We start from the raw sequence: 13,257 nt of genomic DNA, 5'->3' as shown, positions 1-13,257 counted from the left end.
CGAAGATCATCTAAGGGCAGGGACACCACCCACCAGATTGGGTTGCCCAAAGCCCCATCCAGCCTGGCCTTGAACACCTCCAGAGATGGGGCACCCACACCTTCTCTGGGCAACCTGTGGCATGGCTTTTCTAGCCCAGGCATGGCTTTGGTAGGAGCACACTAAGTATCTACTAGTCTGTTCTGAATATTTTTATTGTATTAGCAAAATATCAGAAGAGATATAAGCCTCGTCGGTACAACCGGGCTTCGTTTGGGGTGTAGGCACACCGGGTGGCGGAGTGAAACACACACACGTATCTCCACGTGCACGAAGGGGCCCAGAGGCACAGCAGCCAGTGAAACCTCAAGAACCTCAGCACAGACACAGGCACCGTGGTCCTGCTTCTCCCAGGAGAGCATCACTTCCATGGTCTGGGCTGCCAGCACCACGAGGAGTCAGAGCTGGAGCCCCCTCGGGTGCAGAACATGGCACGGCATGCAGGGCAGGGGCACTGCCCGGGTCTCTTCCTTAAATAGCACCATCCAATGCATACAAAATATCTCAGAAATGCTTTTATAAGAGGAACAAAATTCACCAGAGGTGATTTCCCATGAAGCCACAGAGAAAAGAGAATGTGAAATGTGTTCATCTGAATCGTGTCCGTATGGAACAATGCTGGGGTATGATGAAATGTGATTTCTGTCTTCCATAGCCTTGTATAACCACAGGTCTAAGAAGAACAGAGTGGTTAATGTGTAGAGTTCTCGTAGCTTGCAAAGGAATGGTCCTGCAATTCGTGTCAATAGGGGATAAGAACAAAGGGGGTTCAGAATAACTGCTAACTATTGGGACTGTTGCAGGGGACACTGTGCAAGTCTCTGATATCTGCCCAGGAGATTAGGGAGAAGGGGAAAGCTGAAGGACGACTAAAAGACAAAGGTTGCAGGGGACGCTGCACAAGTCTCTGACATCCAGCCAAGCTGGACAAAGGAGAAGGACAAGAGGGAGGAAGACGATGAGCCTTCAGCACGAGAGACCCCCAGAGGGACCACCGGAGACTGACACGCATGCTCCAGTAGGAGGGTTTGGATTCCGGAAACTAATTATAATAACCCTGTTTTTTTCTAGAAGTAGTAATGAATATGTATCAGCCTAGGAGCATAAAAAACAGCTGCTTGATGTAACTGGTGTGCATCTTGCTGGAGCAAAGACTCCTGGCATACCCAGCGCTGTTTGCTTACCTCTATTTCCTTAATAAATTGTAAACTTTGATTGTAACCCTGTTTGGGACTTAGCCATTTATTACAAGAACAAGCCACCAACGTGAATAATAAAACCACATCGTCGGAGACAATTCCCGTGGCTCTCTAAGCGACTTTGGCTGATTGCAGGGCCTTGTGAATGTTGCTGATGGTGAAAAATTCTCTCTGCAAGTCTGCAAAACAGAGGAGCCTGTTAGAGCGGGCTGGACATCTGGACCCTCTCGTGCCCCCAAAACGGGGAGGAAGGAGTGCAGGACCTGCACGAACAGCCCCAAAGCCGTGCTCGCGGCCATACCTGGCAGCTTGCCGTCCAGCTGGTCCCACGGGCAAAAGACCAAGCTGAGAGCGCTGGAAAAGTCCTCCTCCAGCTTCCTGGGGATCTGCTTCTGTAAGCGCCAGGCAGCCAAGCACATGAGCAGGGGACAGGGCTGAAGCCCCCCAGTCCCTCCCAGTGCCCGTGGGGACCCTGGGACGGGGAAAGCTCGGGGGGAGCCACCCCCCACCTCCATCCAGCCAATTCGTTGCTGTGGGTGCTGGTGCACAAGAAGGAGAGCCCAGCTCGATATTTTGATAAGTGTTAAGGATTTCCATACAGCTTTTCAGAGCACAGCCTCTCCGGTAAAATGAGCCACGAGAGCCCACCGGGGCTGATGGGCTCTGGGGGGTGGAGGCGGCAGCTTTGAGCTCCTCGAAGCCCCTTCACCCAAACTGTGGTTCATGTGGGGAGAGGAGTGAGGTGGTTACCAGTGACAGGTAACTGCTAGACCAGTTACAAGTCTGCAGGCAGCCCCTCCAGTACAGGAGGGTCTACACACTGGTGCCTCGAGCTCAACTTGGTCCCTAGTGGTGATGTGCAATGGATAAATGGTGTTAAACACCTCTGTGCTTCTGGAGGCTGCTCTGCTGCCAAAAAAGCAGTGCCAGAGAACCTGCTGAAGCCAACATCTCCCAAGGAAATTCCTTCCCGTTATCACACGCATTCACAAGATCCTTTTTGGACCATTGTCCCCTACCCACAAGCACTGACCATGGCTGGAGGGAGGTCCCCAAGGCGCCCAACGTACCTGCATGTCCTGGAGGTGCCCTTTCATGCTCTCCTCAGCTCTTTCAAACATTCCTCTCTCCACCTCTCTCGTCACCCCAGTGCTAAGGATGGTTTTCATCCGCTGGAAGGCTTGTAGTCCTCTTACCATGGCCGCCTCTGTGGCAAAGAGGGGACTGTCACACAGGGATCCAGAGCGAGGACACAGGTGGGGACAAGGGGTAGGACTTTGTCCCTTTTTTGACTCCTGGCCCAAGCCCATTTTCCTGCACGTTTCGCAGGCACTAATTAAACAGGGATGCTCCCCAACAGGAGCTCGTTAACTTTCCTCTCCGTATTTTTTTCCCCGTGCCCCACGAATGTTTCCAGAGGTCAGAGAAAGAGCAGCTGGCTGTGAGGAGAGCTCTGTTGGGGTGGCCCGTCCCCAGGACACCTCCCTGCTTTGGCCCAGCAGTGCATTTCCACAACTAACTACCCCAGGAATTAAGGTGTCTTCCCAAAGCCAATGCGAGCAACTTCTGGATTTGGGGTTTTGAACCGTTTCGCTTTCTGACTGTGCCACCTACTGATAGGAAAGGAAGGAAAAACCAAAATCAGATTCAGCAGCTTATTGCTTCAGCATCCTTCCTCTCCTTCCTTCAGAGGCAGTCAGTCTAATAAGAATGAATTACTGCTAGAAAATATCCATGATTTACAAAAAATACAGAAAATAGAGTAAATCAGGGAAGGAATTTTCTCTATTTGTGCATGATCTACTTTGGATTTCAGAAATCTCCACGAGTTGATGACCAAATAACAGATAATCCTTTTGCCCCGTAGATTTCTTCGCAGCCTTTCTACAGGTAGGTGGTAAGCCTGGGCCCTTCTGCTGAGCCCTCACTGGGGTTATTCTGTGAAAATCAAAACCTCCAGGGACAAAGAGGAAAAAAAGGAGGTGGCTGGTCTTACCTTCATAGCAGAGCAGCAGGTCGTTTTGAATGGACGCTGCAAGGGACTGGTAGATTTCTGCTTTCCTCTGCAGGATGAATTTTTCAGCCTCAGCGACGATGAAGTCTGTCTGCAGGAGTAAGGTCAAATGTTTGCCCGCCGGTGCTTCAGTCGTACAAACAAACTCAGCTCACAACTTCAGAATAAAAATCTCAGAATGATGGCCTAAACATGAGGGTGTCGCTAACCACCTCCCCAGGCCCCACGGAGGCCGTGCTTTCCCCCTTTCCTTCTCCCATTGCTCGTTCCTGCTCGCACAGCCCCCTTCGAGGTGAGCGTACCTCCTGCTTGAGGAAATGGAGCTGCTTGCTGTCAGCCACCAGTTGCATCCCAACTTCCTGCAGTTTCTGCTGCACAGCGTTTTTGAAGGCATCCAGGCAGATTTTCAGCGTGGAACGGGTGCTCATCTGGATCCTGCGGGGCGGGAAATTCATCGGGAAGGACAAAGCCAAAGACGGATCCTCCCCACCCAGCAGGGCAGGACGTCCATCCCAAGCCACAGACCCACAGGGAAGGACAAAGCAAGCACAGCAGCACGGTTTCCATGCTTCCTTCGCCTTTAGCTAGTCCACACTGAGGATGTGGTTATTTTTTCTTTGCAACGGAACAAATGCTGCACGCAATGGGTTTTCCCTCCATAAACCCGATGATGTAAATGTCACCCTCCTCCACCTCGGCTGGAGGAAGCCCTCCTGGTCCTGCAGGAGCGGCCTGAGCTGCTCTCCTGCAGGACACAGTGCTTGGGGTGATGTTCAGGTCCCACTTCAGGGTATCCAAAGTCAGCAGCAGCATGAGACGGGCCGAGGTTGCGGGGTGCCATGGCACATCCCTGCTCCACGATCAGCAGCCACAGGAGGCACAGGGTTGTCACATTAAGGAAACAACCGAGTAAAAACTTGTCTTCCTTTCAGCTCTCTTTGCTGCTTTTTCACCTTCTGATGGCTCTGCTTTCTGACCCTGTTTGGATATGGGGGCACAGCAGGACGAACTGCTCAATGTAATACACAGAGGGGGGAGAAGCTGCTGAGGGTCTGAGAGCAGATGAAGCTACACGTGTGGCTGAGGGGGGTGGACAAACTCCTCTGGGGACCACAAGGGAGCCTGAGGGACCCGTTACGGAGCAAGTCCTGCAAGGTGGCTATGGCCAGGTACCCGTATCTGCGACAAGGACAAGGAATCAGGAGAAAATAGCAGAAATATCGAGTTTGGATATGCGTGTAGCAGAACTGGGATCTCTGGGGAAAAATGTCATTGGGGCGAGTGATTTGTTTGGGAGGTGACTGGGGCAGAGAAAGGGATCAAGAGAGATGGAGAGGAACAAGCAAGGAAAAAATAGGGAGAAAGGGGGAAAAAACTGATGCTGATCAAGGGTAAGTGAGGAGCAGCTCGGTGCACTTGTCCTGACACCACAGCCTGCCCCGTTTTCCTATTGAACTGCCTCCCATAAACAAAATAATAAACAAAAAAAGGGAGGTTCAACCTATGTTGCAGAGCGTTGGGGTTGGACATTTGGAGAGGTTTCGCAGTGTACGGCTTTGGGAGCAGGCTGCTTGGGGAGGTTGAAAGGTCCCAAAAGCGGAGGTGGGTGGGAAGCAGAGAGACAAAACCCCAGCAGCAAGGAGCTGCTCGGCCCCCACTGCACCCCCGGGGCCCTGCCTGGCACCTCACCTGAACACCTCCCCAAAGCTGGGGTCGATTTTCCTGTAGATGGGCTGCGCCAGGGCGTCGTTGATGTCGATCCTGAGGAAGGTGCGGGAGGCGTAGGCCCCCTTCTTCAGGCACACGGCCTTCAGGGTGCGGTGGTAGCCCTGGTGCCCGTGGCTGCGCTGCGGGACGGGAGGCACAGGCCATGAGGCCACGAAAACAGCTCAGGAGCAAACTTGCAGGGAGGGAAGGATGGGGTTTCCAGCTAAATTTTTGGAGGCTGGGGCTGCGTTGGACCAAAGGAACCTCGAACCGGCCCAGCAGCCGCTGCTGAGGCCTCCTTCCCAGGCAGCTCCTTCCTACCACCCTGGGGCAGAGGAGGTTGTTTATTTTTTTTTTGGGTGGTTTTGCTTGGCTGGGAGGCAGCTGGCCAAGTCCCCACCCAGAGATTTTTGCAATGTTTTAGCTCGTTTCACCAGGTAGGGCATTTCCACGACTTCCAGGTCACTGCCCGAGCTGCCAAGCTGCCGACTTGGGCTTCCCCTTGCCGGAGGCCAACTTTTGGCTACGCCACCCCCGAGCAATGCTGCAGCAGGGCTTGTGCTCATGTCCCTGTTCCTTGCACCCCCAAGGACCAGCACCCAACGTGCTTCCAAGTGCTGCTGTTTGCAGCCAGGCTCCAGGCAACAGAAAGGAAAAAGCAAACCGTGCCCCACACATCTGCAGCCCCCAGGACACTGCTAGCCCCCAGGGCTAGCACAGCCCCTGCCCGGGCACTGATGCCACCCAGCCCAGCAGGTCTCTTTGTCCTTTAAATTGTCCTTGGTGGTTCAAGCAGCCACCAGCCCTCATGCACAGGCAGACCTCTGGGGCTTTTTCCCAAACCAATTAGTTATGGGATTGCAAAAACCCCGCTTGACACCCACCTTGAGGAGACTGGAGATAGTTTTATTGTATGACTTCTTCGCTTCATCTACGCCTTCCCTGAGTGGCTGTTCGATTGGTGCGAAGCATTTCTGGATGTCATTCTCCAAGTCAGCGATCTTCTGCGTAATGAAATCCTTCAAGTAATTTTTTTTCGCTAGCTGAGACTGAAATCAATGGACAAGAGAGGGGAAAAAATAATCACTGAAAACATTGTGCTGGAAGCAAACATAAATAGGGCCATAAATAATCCCACCAGCTTCCCCACCTGCCCCAACCACTGCCACCAGTGCTGCCCAGTTCCCTGGCTGCTTTCCCCAGTGTAGGGTCACTGCTCAGGCAGACCTGCACCAGAACTGTCCCCTCTGCCCCGGGGGACAGGAGGACAGCCCGGGGCTCTCCTGGCTGGGGAGGCTGCAGGAGATGAGCTCAGGCTGTGGATATTTTGGGCTGCGGTGCCTCGACGCATTTGTCAGCCCCCTGCGAGATGTTTTGCCCGCAGGTTGTGTACGTGTCATGCTGGAAATGTGTGATGTGAATTGCCTGCTCGAAGGGAAAGAGCCTGTCGGGAAAGAATAAACAACGATGGTCCCAAAAGCTGCTCTGGACAAACCTGAGCATGGTTGTTGGACGGGAGAGTCCAGATCAGTGAGAAAATGACCATAGCCTCTGTCGTGTAGTTCAGCAGCTTGTTCCTCTTCTGCTCGGTGTAAAACCTGCGGATGTGCTCCCTCAGCTTTGGGACCTCTGCAAGGGGCGAGAGGCCGGGTTAGCAGGGGGGGCAGCCCTTCTGCAGGACACCCAGGACACCAGCTCCAGCCTGGTGGTGGCCTCCAAGGAGGCTCCCAGGAGACCCTGACAGCCTTGGGGGTGCTCAGGGCTCATTTCTGCAGCCCCAATTGCCTGGTTTGGGTCAGCACTGGTCCGTCCAGGCATGGGATGGGGATGTAGGGGCACACACAGGGCCCCCAGGACTCGGGTTGGTCCCGCAGAGCCATGCGGGCACCCTGGGGACAGGCCCAGAGGAGTGCACGAGAGGGGCACGCTTTCAAAAGAGGAGGGAAGGGGAAAGAAAGCATCCATGCCAAACCACCAAACCAGAAGGGTTTTAGCAAAAGTAACGCCAAAGACACTTCGTGTGGCTTTGACCCAACTCCACACCCATATATCGCATGCATAAAGCCGACTGTTACCTGTTTCTTCCTTGCTGAGCGTATTCCCCTGCCAGTACTCGCGGGCACTGACCGTGTACACGAGGTCAGGCTTGCACACAACCTCAGAGTCGCTTGGAAGCTTTTTCTGAAACACACACACGCTGGGTTTGTTTCTGCAGCATAATTTGATCTGGGCTCTTCTTCTTTATGAGGCGAATGCTGAATCCCCATCACCAAAGTCCTGCATTTCTTGTGTATGCAGCGGAGAATTAAACTGGAGATGATTAGGAAAACCCGTTGGACCCAAACACAGAGGAAAAGAAAGGTTTGTAGTAAGCAGAAGCTGCTAGGTGGTGACCAGACTTCAAGGAAAATGTCTATTAATAATAACAGGCAATGTCTATTAACAATAACCACGACAAGAATGTACAGGCATGCACCAGACTTTAAAAGGAACAGATTCATGAAAGAGACAAATTCTGTCCAGGCTCTCCGAGCTACTTTACCATGAGGGTTTTCTTCATCATTTGGCTCTTCTCTTGCTTCACAGTTTCATTCCTTTCTAGGATGGCATCATGTTTATTTATCTACGTTGGGGAAAGAATAGGAGTTATTATTGACATTTTCTGGCAATGCTAAATAGATCTCTGATTTTTTTTATTTTTTTTTTAAGGCCAAAGGGACTGTCTGGGACAGTTTCTCCCTAATATAAGACAAAGAACTACACAGTTTTTGGTTTCTTCATCAAATCCATCAGTTCTGCTCAAGTGACACTGAATCACACGGGAACCTCTCCCCTTTTCTTAAATGACCCAAAAGGGATGAAGAAGCTTAAGACTATACTCACATGGTCTCTATTTTTTTCCCTAAAAAGATAAAAAGGCAGAAATTACACATCTGATTGATTTTAGAAGGTCCTGTAAGGAGAAGGGGAGGAGGACCATGTGGCATCGCCCACCCAGCACCCCTGCATGGAGCTCAGGCTCCGGCAGCCCCTGGACCTTGGCTTGTTCCATTACTTTTTGTACTCCTCTGGATCCAGCTCATCAGACTTTGTGACCACCAAGGCAATGTCCCTGCACATCCCGCTCTGGAAAGCCTTCATGCCTTCCTTCAGCAGCATCTCATGGGTTTTTCCTCCCAGAATACGTTCAAAGGAGTTGACCACCCAAATGATAGAGCATTTGTTGATGTTCTGCAAGGGGGAGGAGAGGAAGAAGGGCCATAAATAAAGGATACGAAACATCAGCAGAGAGTAAATACAAGAGATGCTGAGCACCTTTAATTCTCATTAACTCTGGTGAAGAACTGGGATGTGCAATCTTTGTGCTTCCAGCCAGAGACCTCATGCTCCCATCACGAATTCCTACAACCCAGGACTGCAGCCGATGGGGGTTTGGGGTGGACACCAGTGCTTGCCCTAGTAGGGTGTCTGGTGACAGCACGGTACCGGGAGGGAAGGAAACTAAAGATGGGATCAGCACCAGCAGGGCCTCTTCTTGTAGCACGCTACCAGAAGAGAAATGCTTTTGGCCTCTGGTGCCATCTCCAAGCAGGGAACCGCACCACTTCTGAGCTGGAAAATGGAGTAGCTCAGGGATGCAACACTAAAAAGCTGCTCTGGTCCTTCTGCTGAGAGGTTTCCCTGTTCCCCACAGCCCCACGGTGGCTCCCAGCCCTCTCCATCACCGATGAGCAGAGGGCAGCGCCTCTTCCCTCCCGCCCCACACCACAGCTGGCCGGTCACCTCTTTCCACATCTCGTCCCTTTTGGCGTTGAAATCTCCTGTCCCTGGGATATCCACGAAGATGACGCCTTCTGGAATCATTTGGGAATCTGGGACGGTCACTTCCACATTTTTGATCAGGGGCCAGAGCCGCGTTATGTCTTCTTCTTTGCTGTTTTCTGGTTTTGGGCTGCTCTGACTGCGGATATACGGACCCATTTTGTCCGAAAGGTCATTAGCCTGGGACACAGCAAGGGAAAGAAGCAGAGCCCCTGCTTAGCAAAGAACCTCAGGGACACCAGGAAACACAGAGATTTGCTGTGGCTGGCCGTGATACCCAAAGCCTTGTGCCCAAGGTGCAGGCACCAGGACGCAAAGAGGGGTCCCAAGGTCACCATGGGTGGAACAACCCAAGAAGACCAGGCTCTCCCCTTCATGGTGAAACCAACAAACAAAAATGGGGAAGAGCTGTCACCTTCCACCGTGGGCGGGCAGCAGGAGGCCCCAGGAGACCCCTCCGTGATTCTGGGATCCCGTGCAATACAGGAGCTACTCACTGTTGTTTCCTTCAGGAGAATACATCTTGACGGGGGAATAGAGACGGCGGGTTTCATCCCGCACAGCTCTTCGTAACTCTTCATCTCCGCTTCTTCCCCGTAGATAGCAGAGATCTTCAAAGCAGCCTCACTTCTCTCGTGGTCGTCCTCGCTGTCTTCATCCGGGTCCATAAGCTCCACCAGACCCTTTAGCTCTTCCTTCCACTCCTGTTGGGACAGAAGAGGTCATGGCTGGGGTGCCTGGAAGGGGGAAAAGGGCCTGACAGGACCACCAGGGGACAACCAGCACATGGGGACAGCAGGGGGACAAGGCAGCAAGGAAGAAATTCCATTGCTTGGCCCCTCCGTGCACACCCAGCTCAAAGGGAACCGGGTCTGGTGCCCGTCACTTCTCTGGGGTCATTTTGGCCATTGGGGTCACTTCTTCCCGAAACACATTCTTCCAGAAGGCTGCAGAAGCTTTCTAGGTCTCCTTTCCTTTCCCCCAAAAAATGGCAAAAATAGAGATCTTCTCCATGCCTCGTCCGTGAGGAGGTGAATTTTGGCCTCGTGCTGTTTGCCGCGGCTTGTGTTGATCTGCACCACGCAGGATGTGCAGGCTGCGCTCCCGGACACCGGCAGGAAGAATTTTTTGTCTATGATGGCATTCAGCAATGTGCTTTTCCCTGCCCCGGTGCTGCCGAAGAGGCCGATGTGAATGGGGTCCAGCAAGATGTCTGGCTTCAAGCCCATGAGGCGGTTCCTGAGGGCAGGGAGAAAAAAAAAAAAAAAAAAAAAAGACAATTTAAATAACTCCCACGGGCTTGTGCTTTTTAAAAGGGTGAAACTAACTTATTTTCCTACAAGATTTGAGCTGGGATTTGTGAGATCCAGGATAAGCCCCATGTTGGGTTCAGGGACAGGTGCCCAACAGCACTCTGCACATCACATCAGCTCCAGCCTCCTCTCGGCACCATCTGGATTTGCACCTTCTGATGGGCTTTTTATAATGGGAATTATTTTTGATTTTATGATTTCATCCCATCAGGAACGGGGCTCACTGCCCCTCGGGAGGGTCCCTCTTGGACCAGGGAGGAAAGTGCCACTGAACCTGGACACCCCAGGACACCCCCATGGATGCGGTGTCCTCCTGGGCTGCCCAGCAGCACGACACCCCCTGCATGCACCAGCCGAGGGAAAAAACCTTTGCAAGGTTCCCAAATATTCTGAAAATATCTCCTCTGCCAGAGATTTCTGCTGGCTTCAGAGTCCTTCTGTGCGCCAACAGCTCTGGGCCACCCCTTCCCAGGCAAGGACCAGGGGAACAAACGCCGGGCAACTCACTTGAGGTACTCGATCCCATTCCTTGTCTCGGGCAGCCTGTGCTCAGGGAGGAACTGCAACAGCTTCCTGGAGGACGCCTCCAGAGCGGCTTTTAGTTCGTTTTGCAGCTTTTTACCTGCAGGGAGGGTCAGAAGTCAGAGCAGCCCCGACAGAGCTCCCTAGGGAGACATCACGAGCCCCGTACTCACAGGACTTCAGAACCTCTTGCTCCTGAGAGCAACTGAGTTGTGTTTTTGCAATAAAAGATGTTTTTGCAGTGGGAAATTCCTCTAACCTTGCATATTCAAAAGAGATTGTGTGGCAGAGCAGTGGGGAGTGTGTGAAGCAGAGGAGGGGAAGGTGCCCCTGCCCCAAAGTAAGGAGGATAGCTAAGAAAAAAGAGGATGAGCAGTACAAAATTAGGAAAAACAAAAATCACGAGCCCTCTGGTCACGAGAGAAGGAGGAAAAAATAAAAGGAAAAGGAGAAATTAGCGATTGGTCAAATAAAATTGTACATGCATGGTATAGAAAGGCATCGAGTAGGTTGTGAACCTGCAGTACTCAGGCAGTGAGGAAAGGGGAGAAATCAGCTGTCGGGTAATAGGGGATAAAAGGTTAGGATCAACTTTTACTGTACACTCCTGATTGCAGGACGCCCATCATTAATCACAAATAAAATAGCTTCACAGAAGATCCTCTCTAAGAAAATCATGGGGATTTTTCTCACACTCTCCATCCTCAGGATTCTGGTCTCTCCTGAACTTTTTCTTTTTCCTGGGAGTCTCCTCCAGTGAGTCATCGCCACCACCTTGTCAGAGGGAAGGGGATTTCTGGTTAGTGTGCCTGCCTACTCAGCCTCTCTGGGGGCGTTGTGAGCTGGGGATCCTTCCTGACAGCACCTTTAACGCCCTCATCTATCAGCCTCGCCTGAGAAACGACCAGCTGATGAGCTAAGGAGGGATTTATTCCTAATATCTAACCCAAACCTGCCCTCTTTTAGCTTAAAGCCACCCCCTTGTCCCAGGTCCCATCTCGGGGGAGATGCTGAGCCCTTCTCCATCGGGTGCACCTCGAAGGGAGCAGCACTGCAGCACCCAGGACTCGTTCCCGGTGCTGTTCATGGTGACACCGAGCTCACCGTGTGCCATGGGTCCTCCTTCTGCCATCGGGATGGAGAAATACAGAGCTGGGATGAGCTTGGGCAGGCAGCCGGGTGCTGTCGTGGGACGGATGCACGCAGGTGGTGGCCCCAAAAAAAGGGACAGAAACACTGCAAAAACCTCCTGAGGGAGAGAGGAGCACAGTCACACTGCATTGCCTTGAGGTGACACCACCAAGGCTTCATGCGGGTCCAGAGCAGGACTTTGGGAGGTTTTTGGGCTTCTGGCTTCTTCGCAGGACACCACGGCTTAGCCTTAAGGTGTCCCCAGGAGCAGGCTCAGCCCCACGCTCTGGGTGGGCACACGATGAACGTGAGGGTGGCAGGAGACCGAAACACGCCAGGGACATCACGGCTGATAAAACGGGCAGCCTTGAGAGCAGATGTAGAAATTATTTCAAGCAGATGCCACCCAGCACCCCGTGTCCGTACGTACCTGCCCCACGTGTGCTGCTGGCCACGGCACACCAGGAGAAAAGAAGCAACTGTCGCTGAAAACCTGGGCTGCAGGAAAAAAAAAAATAGTTTCTAGGATTATCCTTGCTCTTTTATACCCTGTATCCTTTCTTTCTTTTTTTTTTTTTTTTGGTACTTTTGATTAGCATTTTTTTTTCGCCTGAAAACATGTCAGGTAGACAGCTGTATACTACAAGGAAATGATCACGCAGAGTAAATCATCAAACAAGTTGCCTAGAAAAAAGAAAGCAAAGCAGCACCCACCCTTTATGACTCCAAACCGGTGACACCTACACAGCACAATCTTGGACGAACGTGTGAATGCCGAGGTTACGATTCTGTTAATTTGCTTTTCCAAGAACGCAGGTTTTTAGGTTGAGTCAGATTAGAGCTACTACAAGAAAACAAACTCCGACAATTTGTACCAGAGGTGCTGAGAGGCTGGAATATTTTTCCTGGAGAGAAACCCTTCCCCAGACTTCTGTCAGTAGGTATAAGGTGCTGTTAATTAATCAGGTTATTAGCAGAGAATACATTATTTAGGCAGCAGAAGTCTATCACAAGAGCAGATTCAAAATACATAAGATTATAAAATCTTTGTTTCGGAGTTGAAGGCTTACCCAAAACACCCCTCCAGCAGCAGAAACGAAACTCAGGTTTCGAAACCCAGGGCAGCTCCAAACTCCTCCTGCAGGGCAGGGGCAGGGGCCAGCCCGTCCCTTGAGTCATTTATGTCCTCAGCTGCTTCCTCCTCGCACTCTCGCAGCCTGTAAATGCTGGCTGCTCTGCCGAGGGCTTTGTTTTTGGGTCTCAAGGGCTTTGTTTTTGGGTCTCGAGGGCTTTATTTTTGGGTCTCGAGGGCTTTGCTCAGGTCTCGGTCACCCACTGGGGAGACACATGGGACGTGGGGCTGGTACCAACCCGGCTCCAAGGGCTGGTGAAACACCAGGAATTGGGAAATCCCAGGAATTGGGCACAGGTGCAGGAGCCCCCGTGCCTTTTCTCCCCAAGAAAGGGACATGTGTCCCTGTCCCTGTCCCCTGGTGCTCGTGGGGACCAG

The 13,257-nt window shown here is 52.1% G+C and overlaps 1 protein-coding gene across 2 annotated transcripts; it reads right to left on the bottom strand.

Moving 5' to 3' along the window:
* Nucleotides 1-1,249: 1,249 nt before the first annotated feature.
* Nucleotides 1,250-12,938, bottom strand: NUGGC (nuclear GTPase, germinal center associated). Of its 2 annotated transcripts, none has more exons than XM_072036641.1 (20): nt 12,818-12,938; nt 12,178-12,245; nt 11,721-11,865; nt 11,310-11,390; nt 10,602-10,716; nt 9,798-10,020; nt 9,279-9,485; nt 8,743-8,961; nt 8,015-8,190; nt 7,843-7,861; nt 7,502-7,582; nt 7,035-7,140; nt 6,455-6,588; nt 5,844-6,008; nt 4,942-5,099; nt 3,555-3,687; nt 3,235-3,343; nt 2,309-2,445; nt 1,540-1,630; nt 1,250-1,417 (listed from the first exon to the last, which is right to left on the bottom strand). In XM_072036641.1, the coding sequence occupies exons 1-20, from the start codon at nt 12,924-12,926 to the stop codon at nt 1,350-1,352; spliced, it is 2,544 nt and encodes an 847-aa protein (XP_071892742.1). In that variant the 5' UTR covers nt 12,927-12,938; the 3' UTR covers nt 1,250-1,349. The 2 variants fall into 2 exon arrangements, with proteins under 2 accessions (XP_071892742.1, XP_071892743.1); XM_072036642.1 differs by lacking the exon at nt 12,818-12,938 and adding an exon at nt 12,462-12,811.
* Between the last annotated feature and the right edge of the window lie 319 nt (nt 12,939-13,257).

The sequence above is a fragment of the Anas platyrhynchos genome, chromosome 3 (genome assembly GCF_047663525.1).
Source record: "Anas platyrhynchos isolate ZD024472 breed Pekin duck chromosome 3, IASCAAS_PekinDuck_T2T, whole genome shotgun sequence".
Taxonomy (NCBI): domain Eukaryota; kingdom Metazoa; phylum Chordata; class Aves; order Anseriformes; family Anatidae; genus Anas; species Anas platyrhynchos.
This window is presented reverse-complemented; position numbering and strand designations above follow the sequence as displayed.

Excerpts from the sequence above, each read along its gene's own strand:
- NUGGC (XM_072036641.1), bottom strand. The coding sequence starts at position 12,926 with ATGACTCAAGGGACGGGCTGGCCCCTGCCCCTGCCCTGCAGGAGGAGT. Across the intron at positions 9,486-9,797 it reads TTCACCTCCTCACGGACGAG|GAGTGGAAGGAAGAGCTAAA; the intron begins GCATGGAGAAGA and ends CTGTCCCAACAG. Across the intron at positions 8,191-8,742 it reads GGGACGAGATGTGGAAAGAG|AACATCAACAAATGCTCTAT; the intron begins GTGACCGGCCAG and ends TCCCCCTTGCAG.